This window comes from Artibeus jamaicensis, unplaced genomic scaffold (genome assembly GCF_021234435.1).
Source record: "Artibeus jamaicensis isolate MK-2021 breed Jamaican fruit bat unplaced genomic scaffold, CSHL_Jam_final contig_354, whole genome shotgun sequence".
NCBI classification, from domain to species: Eukaryota; Metazoa; Chordata; class Mammalia; order Chiroptera; family Phyllostomidae; genus Artibeus; species Artibeus jamaicensis.
The window spans coordinates 20,588,215-20,606,424 of record NW_026521803.1 but is presented as its reverse complement, the minus strand read 5'-3'; the positions used below and the strand labels follow the sequence as shown (position 1 = coordinate 20,606,424).

General features: G+C 51.7%; 1 protein-coding gene across 29 annotated transcripts in view; it reads left to right on the top strand.

Moving 5' to 3' along the window:
* Positions 1-18,210, top strand: part of CELF4 (CUGBP Elav-like family member 4) — a 290,171-nt gene that overhangs the window by 68,856 nt on the left and 203,105 nt on the right. For 28 of the 29 annotated variants that reach the window (XM_037154504.2, XM_037154509.2, XM_037154503.2 and 25 more), the window contains exon 2: positions 6,299-6,381. In XM_037154504.2, the coding sequence (XP_037010399.1) occupies positions 6,299-6,381 (83 nt within the window). Of the gene's footprint in view, positions 1-6,137; positions 6,185-6,298; positions 6,382-18,210 lie in introns of those variants that run through there. The other variant, XM_053664351.1, reaches the window with a different exon arrangement.

Genomic DNA, 18,210 nt, shown 5'->3' with positions numbered 1-18,210 from the left:
GATCACATCGAACAGGGAGCCCCCTTGGACCCGTGGGTCTGGCTGGGTGATGGGTTTCCTGCTCCCTCCCCCGCCCCCTCCTTCCCACACCCCAGCTTCCTCCTACTTCCTTAGGGCCGGAAAAGTGACTGGCCTGGATCTGGCCTGAAGGATCTAATGTTTTATTAAAGTCCAGATCTCCGCATTCTAGAGGCACCTTCCTTTAGCTAATTCTGTAATTCAATTAGTAGGAAGCCAAGGCCCATCTGGGGTGGGAGGAGGGAGCACATGGGAAGCCTTCCCCTCTGTGATTACACCCCAGGCTTCAGCCCTGTTCAGAGTTGGGCAGGAAATTGTACTTCCTTCACTTCACAATGACAAGGGCCTTTTATACGCGCACACAGGGCTTTGTAAATTACTGCCATCTCTGTGCAATTAATTCTGCTGCTTGCTCTGTTCTCCTCTGTGTGAGAGAGGGTGCCCACCCATGTTCTCAGGAATCAGCAGCGCCCCTTGCACCATCATCTGTAGGCTACCCTGCTGGAGAAGGGTGTCTGCCACCGCCTACACCCCAGCCTGTCAACAATCACGCTTCACCTCTCCTGGCCACACCCACCTCTCTTTTTCTTTCCTTCTCTGCACCTAGTGCTTCCTGCTCTCTCTTCAGCTCCCTGATTGTGCGTCTCCTTCTCCTAGTCCCACTGGATTCTCTTGGTCCCCCAGCCCTCAGATACCTGAGCTAGAAGCTCAGCTCTCCATTTACAAGCTCTGTCTCTGCTCTTATGAAGCTGATAGTTTGTTCAGAGACCCAAGACATGAACCTGATAAATAGAAGGGACAAGACTGATGAGTGGAAAAGGTTAAATGGCAGCACAAGGAAATGTGAGTGCAGGCCAGTGTTCAGTGCATATGTAGAACCAAGTAGCAGCATGAAGGCAGGCCTGTGTGGGCCAGAGGGGTGGGCATGGGAGTCCACCTCGTGCAGGGAGCCCAAGTGCAAATACAGAGTTGACTGCGTCAGCTGCTGAGGGCAGCACTGCGGCGTAACTTCATTTGGAGTCTGACATCCCTCATCCCCCAGTCCCGCCCCCGATCGTTTTTAAAGTCCATTCCTGCCCCACCAGGCTGCAGTTTGATTCTGTTCAAGTCCATGATTCAGAAGGGGTTGAGACAAAAAGCACAGGCTCTAAGGGCTGGGAGATTCAGGTGATGAGCTGGAGAGAACCATCGGGACAGAGGTAAGAGAGAGGTGGGAACGCAGGGACAAGGTCATTCCTCACCCAGACTTTCCCGAGTCATTTCTGTGGCTTCTCCCCTCAGATCCTGCCCTCAGTGTCACCCAGCTGGTAGGGCCCAAGAAGAATGGGAGCACGGAGATGGGGAGGCTCTGTGAGCCACTGCGAATCCATTCTCCAAACATCAGCTTCTGGAGCTTTAGGCCATGGACCAAAATGGATGCCATCTGCAGCTTACTGGGCAGAGAGAACCTGCTTCCACTCTCAGAGCTCAAAGGAAGCTTTGAAGCAGGGGCACATCATGACCCACCCATGACAATTTCCCTCACAAAGAAATGGCCAGGAAGCTGATACCCCAGTGATCTTTGTCTGTTCAAAACGAACTATGGGACCTGCCTCCTGTCTGGCTCACGCATTTTCACCCGTCCCCTTTTTATTCCAGCCTCCTTTTCAGCAAAGATATTTTTATCTTTAATTATGCAAGTGATATGTGAATATTCTATGTCCAGATGTGTCCAATAAAAAGAAAAAGAGTTAGTCATGGGAGACATCCCCCAGCCCCTGTACTCCCTGTTTTTAGCTTGGGTGGCCCCCAGACTGCACTGTGGTGGAAAGAGTTGATGACATCTAGAACTCTTAGACTGTGTCTCCACTATGCACATGTCATCCATGGTTTCACGGTCTGCATTTCCCTTCAGACAATGTGTCTTTTCATGTCGGTGCATGTAAGACCATTCCACATTTTAAACTGGTGTGATATAAAAAGCACCCTTGTGCTTTAGGTGGTCTTCAAGTTTGGCTATTCCAAACAGCTACAGCGGACCCTTGCTCTCTCCTCTGTGGGCACAAGGGTGAGAAAAGGCCTGTAGGGCCAGGCCTTGGAAGAAGACCATGGGGCCTGAAGGGAGAGATCTCTGTGCCACGAGCCCCGTCCTCAGAAAGGATGCTTCCTTCTCAGACCTTCTCGGAACTTCAGCTTCAGGGCCTGTGCCAACCTTCTCTTCCACGCAGTCCCACACAGGTACGCAGCTGCTCCCGGAGAGAATCCCATTTTCCAGCTAGACAGCGAGTTCCTGAGGGGCCTCACCAGGCATGTCTCTGGAGACACCTCAGCACGTCCACAGGAGGGTGAGCTTGACAGATGCAGTGAGTGCTCAGCTGTGGCCCCCGCACCCCCCTCACGGCTCAAAGCCCCTCCTCAGCCCCTGTGAGGAACAGCGGTGAGCAACAGGAAGTCAAAGCTAGTTTATCTGGGTGGAGTTCTGTGTGTACTACCCACTGTCCCTACATGAAAAGCCAGTGACAGCCCAATGGGTGGAGCCTGGGCACCCTCTATCCCCTGGATACCCTGAGCCTCCACCTTGGCCTTCACCCCAGGCCCACCATGCTCTGAAACACCCTGTAATGGCAAACTCTCCTCGTGAAGCTACCCCCTCCCCGCCAAGCTGCCACTCCCCCAGGGCTCTGCCTCAGCAAGGGAGCAGATGGAGTCCCTCCATGCATCTGGGAATCAGCAGATAGTAACGGCTTATCCGTAACTGCCTTTTTAAAGAGCCCTAGTGAGACGACTCATCTCTCAGGTAGACTGTCAGACGCAACATCACACTGGCTGAAGAGGTGGTTTGAAAAGGCCAGGGTGTGTTTGCCCCAGGCGGCCCCTGTGTAGGGCTGGTCTTTCCTGGGGAGACAAGGAGGGATTTTTCCTTGCTAAGCTCCCCCTTCACAAGACTGAATTTGTGTGTACATTGCATTCTGCAATTAGAGAGCTCTGCAGAGGTTGTTAATACTCATTTGCAAGTACATCTACCACATGCCACCAAGGGGGATGACTGTACCCACTTATAGATGAGGAAACTGGGTTCACAGAGTGGAATCAGTAAGTGGCCACTGGCAAGTAAGTGTCTGCCTGGGCACAGCTTCCTGTCCAAAGCCACACATCAGCCTGTTCGGGGGATAATCACCTCGAGGAGAGAGCAGGGGAGTGACAGTAACTGCACTGGTAGGCGATGCAAGAATTTCTGGGCTGGAGGAAGCCTTGGGGACAAGAGCCCTCCCAGCCAGTGCCTCTTACCAACTCTCACGGCAACCTCTGTCCCCCACCTCTCTGGTAGCCCTTTGTGCCTCTGTGTCCTCAGAGCCATGGTCAGCTCCCAGCAGCCTCAGGACACCACTTCTGTGTCCTCCCACACCCCCGCCCCGTGCTGGTCCCCTCCAAAGCAGCTGAGGTGTTCAGGACTCAGTGCTCTAGACAAATATGGGTTGAGTTCCTGCCCCTGTTCTGGGTACTGAGCAGGAAGCATGAACAGAACCGCATCTGAGTATGGGGAGACAGCTGATCAAGGAACAAATATACAATATTAATATGTCAGGGGTGAGGGAGCTAAAGAGAAGAGTCCATGTGACAAGGGGTCAGAGAGTATGTGTTGGGGGCAGGTCACTGTGTTAAATGAGGCAGTCAGGAGAGGTATCTGTGGAGGTCGCATCTGAGCAGAAACCCGAGGAAACGGAAGGACTGAGCCACGCAGATCGTTAGTGGGGAGCATTCTGGGAGGAGGACGCGACCAGTGCAAATGTCCTGAGACAGTGTGCCTGACAGGGCTGAGAAACAGGAAGGAGGCCAGGGGGTGAGCGAGGAGCAAAATGAAAGGAGTTGGGGTCAAAGAGAAGTTACACAGGGTCTGGGGGTCTTTTAAAGATTCTAGTTCAACATGCAGCTGTGAGCTCTCTCAACAAAACAAACAAACAACAACAAAAAACTGACAGAAATTCCTGAAAGCCAAACAAAAGCAACAGATTCTATTTGTTTCCAGATTCTTTTTTCTGGAATCCTTTTCTTGTTATCCTAGGCCAGGGAAACAATGTGGTCATTCGCTCCCCTTCTTCCTCCCTCCTCCTCACTCTCCAAACCTGCCCCTGACCTTGTCCCGAGCTGGCTTGCCTGCATGCAGCTAGACAGTGGCCGCCTCCCAGCTGCAGGCAGGCACAGGCGGAGGACAAGGCCAGCGAGGGGACAGGAGGAAAAAGGCCCCCAGAGAGGCAGGCAGCAGCACGAGGGAAGACGTCACGGGGGCCTCTGACCGCTATTCATTTCAGTCCCCCATGTGTCTCCATCAATAACCGTCTGCCATGACCAGGAGGGAGAAATAGGGAGGGGAAGGAGGATGGGTGATCTGGGGTCTGGCTGGGGAGGGGTGAGACGGAGCAGAGCCAGGCTCCTCAGCACTCCCAGCCGCTCCCAGCCCCAGGCAGGAGTTAGAGGTAGGAGGGGAAGGAGCGGAGGGTTTCTGTCTCCCTGCTCTGTCCTCTCATTCCTGTGTCTCCATCACACATGTATTCCCTTCCAAAATCCTCTCTGAAGCTAGGAAGGGAAGGGAGGCAGGACTGATTTCTACATTGGAAGAGCAGGAAAGGGGTTTCACTGGGCGGTGGAGGGGTCCGGAACTGGAGAGAACACTGGGGGCTCTCTGTCTGGGCAAATCAGAGGCCAGAGCAAGCCTGATACAAGTGCTGGTATCGGCACCAGACTGGCACCACCAGCCTACAGACCTCATGACAGGAGGGTCTGGGCCACCAGGCCTGGCACAGAATATGACACGCAATGGGCACTCAGGAAACAGTCGATAAATGGCCATAAGAATGACTAAATGGTCAGTTAAAAAAGGAGGTTGGCTTGAGATGGACTAAATCAGTCAAGAAGGGCTGCCTGGAGAAGGTGGACCTTGGTCCAATTCTTGAAAGATGGGTGAGATCGGGGAAGGTGAAATTGAGGACAGAGGCGTCCCAAGTGAGGAGACTGTGAGAACAAAGGAGAGTGGGGGAGGTGGTGAATACAGGTGGTTGGGAGGTCAGATAAGATGATAAGACAGAAAGTGAAACAAAGGAGGGAAAGAAACTGAAACTAGGGAAGTAGCCAGCCGGCAGGATGCCTTCCCTGGGTCATGGGTAGCATTGGAAAGCCTGAGGCCACGTCCCCATAGGAGTCAAACCTGCTGTTGGCCAGAGTTGGCTTTTTCACTTCCCCTGTGGTCCCCAGTTTTGCAGGCTTCCCAAGTCACAATCAGCCAGGTCTGCGGGCAGAGGAAGAGGCCCCTGACGCTGGGCAGTGTGTGGGACCTTTCAGAAAGACTCCCCCACCAGCAAGCATTCTCTTTGCCTTGTCGTTGTGCCTGAAAAGTCAGCATTAAAAAGTCACCCCTTGAGTTAGACACAGTGCTCTTAAAACCCAAATTTCCTGGTGGAGCATTGTCAGAATCACTCAAGGGGAAAACTAGACTGAGCCTTAGAGACCAACGGGTCAAAACTCTCAGCTGATACACGGGGAGACTGAGGCAGGATAGGAGGTGTGGTTTGCAGGGGTCACCCAGGGAATCAGAGGCAGAGCAAGGGTCAGCCTCAGGTCTAGCCTTGCTCACTGGTGGGCTGGGTAAGCCCAGGAAGCCCAATGACTGGGAGGGGTGTGAAGATCTCACTGCAAATGGGCTAGGGCAGGGACATATGGAGCCCCATTCATTTTATCAGGCCAACCTGGCCTGGGGTCCTCCTTACAGATGGAGCCTTTATTTGGAAGACCAAGAGGGTCTTTCCATCATCCTTGATGAAGCAGCCAGCAGCGTTCCTACAGGAAGTCAGAACAAAAATTCATGGTCAAGTGTGACTAGAGGCACTGGGGGTGATGGGTGAAAGCTGCCCTTGGGAGGTACTGAGACTGAAGCTGAAACAGAACAGTGCCCAGAGGGAGGGATGAAGGGAGGGTGAAAGAGATGTTGAAAGGGAAAGGGCAGAGGCACCTGAGGCACCAGGGGATGGGGAGAGGAAAAGACCCTTGGGGAGAGGGGGCATCGAGAGGGGGGCGGTGCAGGGTAGAGATTTTGCCGAAGGAGCAAAACAGAACGGCAACGCGAAGGACGAGAGCAGACAGGAAAACGCGGAGGAAGGAAGGCTGGAGTATAGAGAGCACAGGAGAGAAAGAGGTGGGGAGAGGGACCAAGAGAAGGGAGGGGCTGGTGACTGAAGGGCGGCGGGAAGGCGCGTCGGCGGCCCGGGGGCGCCCCACTGACCCTCTCGCCGCTTGCTTCCCTCCCTAGGCTGTGCTTTCCTCACCTACTGCGAGCGTGAGTCAGCGCTGAAGGCCCAGAGCGCTCTGCACGAGCAGAAGACCCTGCCCGGGGTAAGTGGCGCCCGCCGAGGCGCGAGCGACAGACGCGCCGACAGGGGGCGACTTCGGGAGACCCGACTGCGAGGCTGCGGGCGTAGGGGGATAGCTGGTCGGGCGTGCAGCCTGCCTCCGATCAGGAGCTCGCGCCTGCTGTAGCGCTCCTAGAAGCTGCGAGGCGCAGAGCGGCGGCTGGCACTCGTGGGCACCGAGCTCAGAGCTCGAAAAACGGCCCCGCATTCCGCCGTCCAGGCCCAGCGGAATTCCGGAGAGGGGCGAACTTGGCCAGGGCCACAATCTTGGGCGGGGCTCCTCCTCTGCTGCTCGGTGTCTCCTCTTCGCACTGCCTATACAGGCTGCCCGAGGCAGGCACGCTGGGTGTTCAGGGCCCCCGGAGCCGGGAGTTGCTTCTGCCCGCCCCAGGGGGCTCCCCGTGGCCGGCCGACAGAATACCAGCGGATCAGCGTCTGACACTGGCTGTTCCAGGGGTGGGGTCCGGGGCAGGAGGGGGCGCCTCCCCATCCAGGCTCAGCGCCGGAGTGAGATCACCGCGTTTATTTAAGGAGCCAGCCCTCGTCTTTGATAAACTATCGCGCCTCAGCCCTGGTTTATTGCTTCTGTGCTGGGGAGAAGAGAATTATTTATGTCCCCCCTAACTGGGTGTGATATCAGCCATGGCTATTATCGAGGCTAGTTCATCACCATAAAATAAGAAGTGTTCCGCGGGTCAAGGGTCTGTGCCGTGTCTCCTGTGGGTTCAGAGAGATGGGGGGGTGGGCGTGGAACGGGAGCTAAGATATACAGCTCACTGAGTATCTAAAACATAAATGGAAAGATGTGCGTGTTTGTGGACATAATTTAAAGAATTTATAAATATACTGTGTTTAAGCTGTATTATACGATGGACACTGCAGGGAATTTCGTGTGTTCTGTATGTGCGCTCGACAATGTTTACACATGCATGTTTACATTCTCACCAAGCCGATAGCATGTCAACACACGTCTCCGTTTCTGCCCCACAGCGGGAAAGGTTAACCAGGTAGACAGAGAGAAAAGCGACTCCAGCAGGGGCAGCCTTTTCTTTGTATCAAAGATCCTTCCTTTCCTGTCTAGAGCTGGGGAGGGCCTTCCATTAAGACAGTCTTTGTATTGTATTTTGCTATTTGTGATTGCAAAGCACGGGCCTGAAGCATCTTAATAATATACCCACGCATGCAAATGTATGGAAATGGTACGACACATCGGTTTGTTTTTATGTGGAGCCTGGCTCTGTCCCGGTGGCCGTTCCCCAGTTGGTTTTTAGTGACACAGCCACATGCACGTATATTATAGTAATTACTTTCTGGGTGCCCTCTGTAAGGTGGCAGAAATACGCTCCACATCACCCCATGTTATACGCGAAGCATAAAGCCATATTGTAAGATAATCAAAGCTTCTGAGGAAGGTTTGTGCTGATTAATAAACTGTTTATGGTACTTTGTTTTGGGGGAGATTGTGATAGATATTTTAGAACCACTGGAATGGAATAGAAAATACCACATTGTTATGGGAGGCCCTTCATCAGCTGGAGAGAGATTGCCGGGGAGTTCTGTGATAGCTAAAAGCCTGGAATTAGATAGGGAAGCAGAGAAAGTGGCAGGGGAGAAGCTTAGGGTTTTGAAGCCGGAGAGGCCCGGGACTGGGGCAATTTCAGTAGCAAGTGTGGATTGTTCAGGATCTCGCATTAACTTGTGGTTGTTTATTTTACATACAACAGAATAGCGAAATGATGGAGTGTATTAGTTCTTTAATAATTTATAGAAATACTTTGATGTTGCAGTAATTACATTAAAGGTCACATATCAAAGGTAATTTGGTTGAGCAGCTGTGATGGTTTCTCAGAAGCAATCAATACCACTGTCCGTGGTGCTGATTTCACTAAGGGGCCTGCCAGATTAAAGAAGGCTTATTACCAGGCAGAAAGGCCCAGGGGAAATCAGGAGCACATTGGAGCGATGTGCCAGCCCCCCTTCCACCAATAATTAACACTGTTCCCCATAATCTGTGCTAATCCTTCATACTGGGAGATCCAGTGGCATTTTTCTGAAATCGCAAAGATGAGTTGGGCAAGTTTGGAAGAAAGAGCAGGAAGAAATGCGAATGTATGTTGGGAGGTGGGAGGGGTGAGGAGAGAGTTCAACAGCAGAGCTAAAACATAGCCCAGAGTTCCCTTGAGGTGCCTGGAATGCCGTCCTTTCCTCAAAGGCCTCACGGGGAGACTCATGGCCTCAAAGACCTCCTCACAATTCTCAGGGCTGGCACAGCCCACAGTGGGGGGGACGGAGAGAAGAGACAGGATTGCAGCTCAAACTTCCCAGGGCATACTGTCCCTGCACAAACTCACACAGAGACAAATGAAAAACAAGATGACAAAAAAAAATGCTTTAAGGTGGAGCCATTTGGATTCCAGAAAGCAGAACTGGTATAGTTATTGTTGGTTGGTTCTCTCTTTTGAGATCAGAGAATGTGTGCTACTAGCAAATGCAAGGACAGGGCCAAGCAAAACCTTCTAAACCAACCAGGTAATAGGTGCTCCTGCTAGCTGAGGCAGGCACAGACCCCAGCAGGTGCCCCAGTGAGCTCACTCTATGTCTGAATAAGGGGAAAGAAATTGAAAAAAAAAAAAAAAAGAACTGGAAAACTGGTAACCTCAGCAATTTAGGCACTTTTCCAGACTTCAAAATCCATTAAAGTCAATCCATTAAAAATCAGCTCTCCATTCTCTCACTGAGGACAGAAGATAGTGCAGGCAGCCCACTCTGTTTCTTTCCCAGCAAGTTACAGAGCCAGCATCCTGTCGGCAGCAAGGAAAACTATGCCGTTGTCGTCATGCATAGACATACTACCACAACCCAAACATCAACAAAGAACCAGAGGCACCTCTCACACATGTTTTCGTTTGGAGGATGAGAGGGAGCCAACATTTCTCTTGGGATAAGCGGAAGCTCAGAAACCAGACCACAGTGGCTGTTGTTACAATTCAGAGGTCAGTGTGCCTGGGAACCAGCTTAGCCCAACTTCTTCGGGTGGCCAGTGGAGTCCTCCCTGGACCAGTGTCTCAAATGGATTCTTGTGGTTGAGTTTAGCATGACTTCAGTAGAATGAAATTGCTAAACCACAAAAACCTCACCAGGGTCCTTTTGACCAGTGTTTTCCAACAGCATCTAGGCCAAGTGATTGCACATTTTCTCTCCACTCTCTGTCTTTACTTCTTCCTCACACTCTGAATCTCTCTCTCTCTCCTGGCCCCTGCCCCTCCCCAGCTCACTTCTTTCATTCCTAACGTTTGTTCCACTATTTATATGGGACAGCCAACATGAGGCAGTTCTCAATCCATCAACAAGTGTTTTCTTAGTGCGTGCTGGGCGTTGTGCACAGAGGCCTGGCAGACACAGGTTTTTTTTTTTTTAAATGCATCCTCTACCCCTCTTAATAATATTTATTATGTAATTCCTATTTGGCAGGCATGATACAAACATACTACTTCCATTGTCTCATTTTACCTCACAACCACCCTATGAGCGAGATATCATGATTATCCCTCATACACAAGGAGACCCAGCTTCAGTGAGATTAAACAATGTGCCCACGGTCATGTAATTAATGAATTGCCAAGCTAGGATCAACATCAGGTCTACTATGAAAACCCAGGATGCCCACTTCTTTTTTGTAGTGCCACCAGTTACTTGAGAGAGGACACAGGTAACTGTAGGGTGCAGACGTTTCTCAAAGGTTTTGTTCATGACATTGGCAAGGTAGAAATAGGAAGTTGGGAGGAAGATGGGCCTATCAGATAGGAGTGCTAGTCTGAGAACCAATGTAGAGACAAGTCACACATGGCAGGTCAGGAGCTGTGAGCTGGGCAGCAGCTATCCACTGAGAACTCTCTGGGGCTGGCTGTACACAGGAAGCCTCTTGGAAAAATTCTTTTCCTTAAAGTAGGTCTCTGCTGCTTAGTCTCAGCTTTCCCCACCTCTGGGACTTTGCAGGGAATTGTCTTCCAGGAAGAACCCATCTGTTTCCAAAGTTAGGAAAGTAGGGTCTCATGGGAAAGACTCTGATTAGAGAAAACCAGGAGACATGGCCAGCAGTGACCAGCACTCTGTGCCCCCGGCAGCAGAAGGAGCTCCTCACCAGGGCTGCTGAGGGGCAGGTCTGGGTCCAGTTAGCAGAAGGCGTGGACACAGAAGAGGGAGCTGGCAGAGGAGAGGGGGGAAGAGCGGGGGAGGAGGGGAAAGTGGGAGATGTATCTGCTTGGTAAACATTAAAGTTCCAATTCAGTAGTTAAAGATTGGCTTTTGTGCCCTCGCTCTGGCAACCTGAGAATACAAAGCAAACCTGCACACTCCTCTGGGCCATCCCCTGCCCCACCCACTCCGTTCAGCCCCGTACACAGGCAACATCGCTGCCCTCACACCTCCTGACTCAGGTCGCTGCAACTCAGGACAGGTCATTTCCATGGACATTCAACGGGACCTTCTTTGAGTTTACCAGGAAAAATGTTAAACTGGAAAATCAAAAAAAAAAAAAAAAAAAACCCTCAATTGAATTTCTGGCTCTGAGGATGTCTCTCCTGTTTTTCTCCCCCTTCTTCACACTTCCATTTTCCTGCATCCTATTTTGTCTTCCTTTCTTCCTCCTTCTCTCTCTTTTCTCTTTATGCTTCTTTTTTCTCTCCCTTCTGGTAATTTTCTGCTTCTGCTTTTCCCTTCTCACGTCCCACCCTTTCTTCTCTTATCCTTTTCACTTGCTTTTTCTGTCTCCTCTCTTCCTCTTTCCGCCCCCTCTCCCTGTCCTGCCCACGCCGCCTCTAATTTGGCATCCATGGGCCTCTAGGGAGACCCCCACCAGCTATCCTGGGGCTTTCCCTGATGGAGCCCATCTCCTTCCTGACAGCCCTGCCATGGAAGGATCCATCTAATTTTATGTACAACTTGTAAAGATGAATGATAAGTAGAAAGGATGCAGGCAAGAACAAGATGAATAAATTATAAAGGGCAAATGATGACAAGACAGGGGTCCCCAGAGACAGTGATATGATAACAGAAACTAAAGACAAATTTATGATGGATGTAGTTAGCATGTACGGAAGCTGTTAATTCTTCAGGGTAGTTTTCCAACTTCTCGCGATTGGAGATGTGCTGTGTTTCCACTTGTCTGTCCTATGGGCACAGTGCTGGCTTTTGTCTTTATATGGCAAATCTGGGTCCCATCAGCATGTGTGTCTTCTCTCCCAGCTCCTGCCACCGTTTGAGTTTCTGCTTCATACGGTGGAGTCACACACCAAACCAGACCCACTTCCTACAGCCTGGTCCTGCTGTTTTTCTTCTTGCTCAGTATATTATTTTGGGGTCTGCTGTAACCAACTACCACAAATTGGGAAGGGGCCTTAGATAACAAGAATTTATCGTCTCACAGTTCTCAGGGTAGACGTCTCATATCAGGGTGTTGGGAAGATTGGTTCCTACTGAGGGCCGTGAGGGAGACTCTGCTTCCTGCCTTTGTCTTCATTTCTGGTAACATCCAGCATTCCTTGGCATATAGATGGTGTTTTTATGTTGTCATAACGTCTTCCCTGCAAGCACGTCTGTCTCTCTGTCCAAATTTCCCCTTTTGATAAGGACCCCCCTCTAATGACATCATCTTAATTTGATCATCTGCAAAGACCCTATAGCAGGGGTTAGGACTTCAATTGCTTTTGGAGGAAACACAGTTGAACCCATAACAGTGAGAAATGGGCAATCCTATTGCTCTTCCACGGCCTGGAGAAAAAAGTTTTCAATGGTGTTTGAGTCCCCAGGGAAGGGTGGGAGGGTGAGGAAAAGCAGTCCCACCAGCCCTTTCTCCGGATCCCTCCCCTGGCCACATGCTTCTTTCCTCCTCTCTTGGGGAAATGACTGACCCATCTTCCTTATTCTCCCATATGCCCTAAAGAGAACTATTCATCTGTCCTTTTAGAACAGACAGTAATTTTGCCTCCCAGTGGACATTTGATGGTGTCCGAGGACACTACTGGCATCTGGTAGGTAGAGACCAGGATGACACTACACATCCAACAACACGCAGGAGAGCCCCAACAGAGAATCCAAAATGTCAATAGTGCTGAATTGAAGAAACCCTGTGCTAAGGCCAAGGGTAGATGGAAAAGGCCCTGGGAGACCCCGGGCAGCAGAAGGGGGCAAAGCTCATGCCCAGGCAATAGAGAACATTACTGTTGGCCAGTCACAAACCCTCATATCTGGGGGCCAGCACTGGACCAAGGCCTGCCAGTTTCAGCACTGACTTACAGCTCACTTCTCTCAGTTTACCCACATGGGATCTGATCCTAGTGAAATGAGCTGAGAATTTGCTTGTGACAGAGCAGGGACCAGAGCCAGGACCTCCACAGCCAGCCCACGTGTGGGGCTTTCAGTCCCTTCCTTCAGAAGAGTCCCCATCCTGACAGGAAAGGGACCTCACAGGCATGTGCCCAGCCTGGCAGTCCCTCAACAAGTGACTGAGAACATACCAAGGTCAGGAGGGCTTGGGTTGCGAGACCAGGGACCTCTGCTGGGCCCATTATATAGAAGGGCACACCAAGGCCCCAAGAAGGAAGTCATAAATGTTTTAAATCCAGAGCCTAGGGCCACATGGGTACAGAGGCTACATGTGGGACACTGTCAGATTTTTCCTCTCCTCTTCCCTGCCCCCGCCTACCCTGGCTGAGGGGGAAGGTGTCCCCATTTTTCAAGCAAGACTCTCAACTCCCACAGAGACCACATCCTCTATGTGGCCCCCAGGACAGAGCGCAGGCCTGGTCGTGGCCTGTATACAGTAAGACCCACGGACCAACTTGTCTGAACCACTCAGAGAGTCCCTGTGTCCACAGCCATCATATCTAACTTGAAAGAAATAAATAAGAGGCCATGTGAGATTATGGACAGAACTTGGCTGAGGGTCAGGGAACCTGGGCTTCAGGTCCAGCCCCAAACAAGACGTGTCCTGAGTAAAGCACTCAGCTTGGAGCCTCCCTGGGCCTTATCCTTCTAGGTAGTGAAAGGAGGCGGGTGCAGATTGCCTCTGGAGTCCCTTCTAGCTCTGACGTTCTTGAAAGTTCTAAGAATAATAGACTTGGCATTACTCGCATTACTTAAGATGACAGAGAGACGAGGGGAAAGTGGGAGGGTGAGGAAGAGTGTCTGCTGCTCGCCACTGCCCGGCTCCGTCTGTAACCAGCGCAGCGGAGCACCCGTCAGCTGTGTCTCTCCATGACGCAGCCCAGCCAGACTGCTGGCCCCTGAGGACCAGTCACGGGGCCGGGCTGCTGTGAAGGACCGGATCCCCCATGGCATGTCCACCCCCCCCCCTCGGCCAAGCTTTTCTCCAGCCCTCGGCTCAAGTCTCTTTCTGATGAAACCAGGCAGACGCTTCACAGCACCCTTCAGCCCTGGTCCCCATGTGGTTTGGGTCACGGTTGCCATCATCCACATGAGCAGCAACAATGTTTATGGATTACCTGCCCCCTGAAGAGTTCTTTTGTGGGAGGTGGGGAGGTTCTTTTGTCTGGCATCAGACAAAAATGGGTGAGACAGCTCGTTGCTGAAGGAGCTTACAGTCAGGTTTGGGAGGAGAGTGTGAAGACAGCTCACGATCCTGAAATATCTTTCGGCGCTGAGAAAGGGTAGTGATGGGAGTTCCCAGGAGTTCAGATGAGAGAGACCTTGTGACAAACTCGAGTGTCCTGAAGGAGCCCACACCACCACGGGAACCCCCTTCCAGACTCTCGCCCCTCTGACGCATCCTTCTTAGGGTGCCCAAGGTGGTCATGAAGATCTGGCCACCTGAACACCCTGCAGGCTTCCTGTCCCCACTAAGAACTGACTGGGTGGCGCACTCCCTCTCCTGGCACAAACTCTCCAAACCCACGGAGCTTGCACGTCACGCTCCTCTTTTTTCATGTCATTCCCTCTGCCTGCAGAGTTTCCAGTCATCCTTGGAGGCCCAAATCCAATATCACTTTCTCTTTAAATATTCTCTGGGCCCCTCCGAAAGCATTCCAGTTCCCTGTGGCACCTGGCACAGCCCCTTGGTCCCACGCGGCTCTGGTTGAGTCTACTTCTCACCTTTCGGTGTCCCTGACCCCAGTGCTTGGCTGTACCTGCTCCTGTGCCTGCAGCTATTCAGAGCTGGTGGAGGCGGGGAGGGCAGCTGGCAGCGGTGGCTTCTCTTTCTGCTCATCAACCTCGCTGGCCTTGTCATCTCCCAGTGGCATTACAGCAGATCCATTCTCATGGCTCTTGTCCCGTCCACATTATCTCCAGGCTTCTCTACCAAGTTTTCAGCTGAGTTCGTGCCGCAGGGTTACATTCAGGAAGATGAGGTCTCACTTGGCAGTTATGCCTGTAGAAAGGAAACTCTGTGTGGAAGGTGCTCTGGCCTGGACAGTCACAGCTGGCCCAGGTGGATGTCTGGGTGGCGGTGACAGGAGTAAGGGGAGCTTTCTTGCACGTGTGATCAGCCAGAGGGGGTGTCCTAGGCTCCTGAAGTGGACATGGCTTCATGAGTCCAGGTGAGGCTTTTAAATGGTCTGTTGACATTTCGCCAGAATACAAAGCTGGGAAGTGGAGTGTCTGCGTGAGTTCCTGCTCCCGGATGGATGTGTTTTAGGATTGGAGGCACTTCTAAAGAGCGTGCACATGGGCAAGCAGAGAGCCAGGCGTCCGTCTATGTTGCTGGCCTGCATCGTTCCTGAATGGCGAACTGTCGTGCCCCATCAACAACGGGCCGCCCTGGGTGATGATGGCAGAAAGCAGTATGGGTCTTTAGCCTTCAATTCTTTATGAAAATAGGTGTTGCAAAGAAAAGTTCAGGAGGATGAGGTCTCTTAGGGCCCCAGATTATTGTGCTTCCAGGGTGTGCTTTGGACAAAGGCATTTGTTGGTGTTCTTGATGAGACCCACAGAGAGTACCAGGCAGGAAGCTTCGTCTCCTGATGAGCCTGGTGTGCCCAACTCTGTGTCAGGACAGAAGAGGTAACATGACACCAAATGCTCCTTGTCCAGGGAGGACACCGACTATCTAGATGACTTGGGACAAGCCACCTGACCTTTCAGGGCCAGGGCCGGTTTCCTAAGTCAGTAATGGAAACCTTATATGTAAATACCATATAGGCTGTGGAGTGCTATAAATAGCCCAGGTATTACTATGAATGACAAAACAATGATGTGAGTGTGGATGACCTCAGGGTCCTTTGCCACAGTCAAATCTGCTGACTCCTAATTCATACATGAAATAATCACAGCACAATGAAAATACAAAATGATCAAATTTGCAATTTGGATGACATGCCCCATTACATTGCAGAACAGGGAGATGACTGTGAGCTAGAGTGACCAGAACAGGCTCTGTAGTGGGGAGACAGAGTCCAGATGTGTGAAAAGAGAGGAAATTCGAAAGGTAATAAGGAGAGAGCTGTGAAAGTCTGAATTTCCTCTCAGAATTAAGGATGAGAACAGAGGCAGTTGGAGGAAGAAGCGGGCCTTTTTCACACTGCTGCCCTTCAGAACCTGCTGCCCCATGCAGCCTGCAGCCCATAGTCAACTCCAGGCCCGCGAGCCACCAACCTCCTGCTCGCTCTGGGCGTGGCTTCAGACCCCAGCAACCCCCGCTTCCCTCCTCCCTGGTCAGGCCTGCCTCCCACTGCCCACCCACTACAGTCCTCCCTGAGCTTCTAGACTTAGCTCCAAGTCCATGCCTTCCTCCACGTAGCTCTCCTAAGCTGCTCTAACTCACATTCATAGCCCCCCTGTCTGAGCAAGGTCAATAGCACCAGAAGTCCAAACGCTAGTGAACTTGGGGACTTGGCACTTCACCATCACCAGAGTGCTTATTAGAAATGCAGTCTCAGACCCCACCCGATGGTCTGAGTCATGTCACTCAGACACACCCACTGCACTTTAATAAGATCCCTGGGACATTCATGTGCACAAAACTGTTTGATGGCCACTGGACTAACTTTAGTCTTGAAAAAAATATTGTTTCAGTTTGAGTGATCCCAGAAGCATTCGAGTGCAGGTGGCTTCTTTGGGTAGTGACCCAGGAGACATGAGGACATAGTGGAAAAGTGCAATAGGGCAGAAAGAAACCAATAAAAGCTGTGTTAGTGAGCAGACCAGCTTCCTCTCTGAGTGGTGCTTAACCCTACTAGTGACTCTAGAGCCATGTGGGTCACAGCCCCCAGTGCCATCATCCACCCAAGGGCAAGGGAGCTGGAATATTTGCTCACCAGTTCCCACCAGTCTTTGGTTGAGGGTGTGTACAGGGATCATTCATTTCCTAGCTCTTCTGGTTTGGGCATGGTTGGCAAAATGGGCTCCAAGCCAGCGAATGCCCTCAAGCAACAAGTGCGGGTGCTGGCAGTTGGAAGTCAGGCCACGGTCACTGCTGGGAGGAGAGCAAGGGGCTCTGGGCAAAGCTCTACCTGCACCTGCTCCAGATCTACACTGACTCCTGACTCTAGGTTCCCAGACAGGAGGGCGGTTAACAGAAAGCCTGTCCCTCTAGCCATGATGATAACTGCTATTCACCAAGTAGCGCTGCACAACTGTTATCCATTTGTCAAGGCGGCATTGCACAGGTGCTCCCAAGGAGATGTCGCCAGCGCTGTCCTGGGGAAGAGGACACTGAGGTGAAGGTGCTTGCTCAGGGCCGCATGGCCGGGAGAAGTCTGGCTCCAGGGCCCGCGCTCCCTCCACTGCAGCCCGTGGCACCAACCTTTTGAAAACCTGAGCTTCACAAGGGCAGGAATGGTGTCGTCTTCCTCAGTCCCTGCCTCCCCAAGGCCAACACAGGCTACTCCCATGGGAGACTCCAGTAAGACAGCCAGGGGCCCTGCAGGTGTCACCACGCAGCAGACCCACCTCATTCTGCAGGGACGGCAGAGTCAGATTCCAGCCCCAGCTCTCCCTGAAGCCTTACCATGTGCCCTTGGGAGCCACTTGACCTCTCTGAATCTACCCTGTCATTTAGAAATACTTTTCACTGCAGTGGCTTCAACAAATAGGGCTTTGGTTTTTTGCATACCACAGAGTCTGGGGTCTGGTGTTGCTTCGACAGCATGACCATGTCATGTCAGTACCAGCATCTCCTCCCCATGGCTATAAAATGGCTGCCTGGGCTCCAGGCATTACCTCTGCATTCAAGCAAAGTCCAGCTTCTTATCAGCAACGCAAAAAGTTTCCCCCAGGAGAGGTCTGTGTGTGTCTCATTGGCTGGAACTGTGTCACATGACCACCCTAGCTGTAAGGGAGGCCGGGGAAGGGGATATGTTGCCAAAGATGAGACACATATCTCTCATGATCCAAACTGTGCTTTAGTTAGTGAAGGAGAAGTAGGGACAGATGATGGGTCGGAGCCATATGTTCCACCGTACCAGCCTCATGGAGAGGCGCAGGGGTCACAGAAGAGCAGGCCGGCAGAGCAGCAGCCCCGCCCCACACACACGCCCTGCTTGCCTTCAGCTCAGTTCACCACCCCGATGCTTGTATGAGGAGGCTGAGTCAGAAAGAGTAGTTTCACAGAGACATTTCTTCAGCTGCTAACTCAGCACATTTATCCAACTACTGACATGGTTGCTAACTCCATGGGATTCATAGCAGGGGGGATGGATTTTTATCATCTGTATCTTTCTTGAAACTTCTGTCCTTCTGTGCCTCTGCATGTGGCTTAAATATTAAAGAATCAAAGGCCACTGTGGCAACAGACAGCTGTCCCATATCACAGGCATTCCATGGCCATTTCCCCACTCATTTTTGGGGGACCACCTCA